The sequence below is a fragment of the Galeopterus variegatus genome, unplaced genomic scaffold (assembly GCF_000696425.1).
Source record: "Galeopterus variegatus unplaced genomic scaffold, G_variegatus-3.0.2 Scaffold3651, whole genome shotgun sequence".
Lineage (NCBI taxonomy): Eukaryota > Metazoa > Chordata > Mammalia > Dermoptera > Cynocephalidae > Galeopterus > Galeopterus variegatus.
Window position 1 is genome coordinate 128,617 of NW_007729762.1, and position 1,837 is coordinate 130,453.

Below are 1,837 nucleotides of genomic sequence, written 5' to 3' on the forward strand. Positions count from 1 at the left end.
AGCCACGGGCCAGCCCTCATATCTTAGGAACTATTTTAATGTCCTTTACATTAAAAAAAAATCATATTACTGTTCTGTAGCTTATTTAACCATTTCTCCACACTTTGTATATTAAAACAAAAAAAAAATCACAAGCAAGCTAAATGTTAAACAATGCTTCATTGAAAATATTTTTAAATGTACCTTTCTCTTCAATTGGCTTATGACCTTAGAATGGATTTCTTTTTTTTTCTTCTTTTTTTTTTTTTTGGTGGCTTGCCAGTAAGGGCTTCTAACCCTTGACCTTGGTGTTACCAACACCTCATTCTAACCAACTGAGCTAATCAAAATTGTTGTGCCAATTTAACCATTCACCCACAAGCACTGACTATTTTTTAAAGTGAACTGATTTAATAGGTGAAAATGGATGTCATTATTTATCTACCTAATGTACTTTTATGCATAGGCAAAACTGAGATGTATTCACAATACTTAATTTCATGTCTCTGAACCTTAATTATTGATATTTTGCTCTTGTTTTATGCAGCAATGTATATCCTCCCCTGTATCTTAAATACCCATGCTTTCTAATTTTCACCTCAACTTCTGGTTATGTTACGAGGGTGGCTTGGGGTTCATCTTGATTTTCATCTGTTTCATTCTCTAAAAATGATAATTCTCCAAAATTCACATTCTCCAAAAATAACAGGGCCCTATACCCTGGTCTATACAGAAATGTTAAATTATTATTTTTTTCTTCTTGCCCATTAAAATAACAAGATACAAAGCAAATAAATAAATAAATACAAAAAGAACATACTACATACTATTCAGTCCAGACTGCCAGCAACTCAGAATTCCTCCTTTCCATAACACAACCTGAGTATAAGGACTTAAAAATTACTGTCATCCTTATATTAGATGTTGTATTCCTGGTCAAGGTCTAATGTTGTGATATCTGACATTTATCAAATGAGATTACTCATTTGAGGTTAAATGTAACTTTAATGGAAGTGCATATGGATGGAAACCAGCATGACTTGATGTGCCCCTAGGGACTCTACTAGGTATTTTTCCTTTTTAATTTAATTTTATTCTTTCGTTGTACATATGGGGTACAGTTTGTTGTTTCAGTACATGCTTATATTGTATAATGATCTACTAGGTATTTTTCTTGCAACCTCCCATTTAATCCTCATTTACTTCTGCAAATCATGGGGATCTTCATTGTTATTATTATAAATATTATTAATCTTAGACGTTAAAAATCATACAACTGTCGAATGGGAAGGGCAGAATTCAAACTCAGGTAAATCTGACTGCAGTTCTTTTCAGGGATGACCTATGGATCAAATTATTGGTTCTAATACCACCCCCACCCTCAACTCTCACTTATTCTCAAATTATCAATTATGAATCTTTCAAAGAGGCTTGTGGAATAATTTTCTTTACTTTATAGTGGAAATCCACAAAAGAAATAGTTAAAGAAAAGGGAATAAAGAAAATGCCTGAAAGCCTGATGGATAAATCCATTTTTTTTTTTTTTAAGGATAATGGCTTGTAAGTTTTGTTTTATCTAAGAAAAGCTGCTAACCTTCCTGTTTCCCTTTGCATCTTTCTTTAAAGCTACACCATTTCCAAACAGCTTCAAGTGTTTTACCTGTGAAAATGCAGGGGATAATTATAACTGCAATCGATGGGCTGAGGACAAATGGTGTCCACAAAGTAAGTGTGCTGAGTTTGGAAGACTCTTTCATGATCTCACTTCATTTAGGTCTCTCCTGATTTGCTGGGAACAGGTGGTTAGCATACCAACAGGCTGACTGATGATGTTCAAGAGGAATCAGAGATTTCTTCT

At 33.5% G+C, this 1,837-nt stretch overlaps 1 protein-coding gene across 1 annotated transcript in view; it reads left to right on the plus strand.

Moving 5' to 3' along the window:
- Positions 1–1,837, plus strand: part of LYPD6B (LY6/PLAUR domain containing 6B) — a 12,874-nt gene that overhangs the window by 2,016 nt on the left and 9,021 nt on the right. The window contains exon 2 of the mRNA XM_008585630.1: positions 1,606–1,704. Coding sequence (XP_008583852.1) covers positions 1,606–1,704 — 99 coding nt within the window. The remainder of the gene's footprint in view (positions 1–1,605; positions 1,705–1,837) is intronic.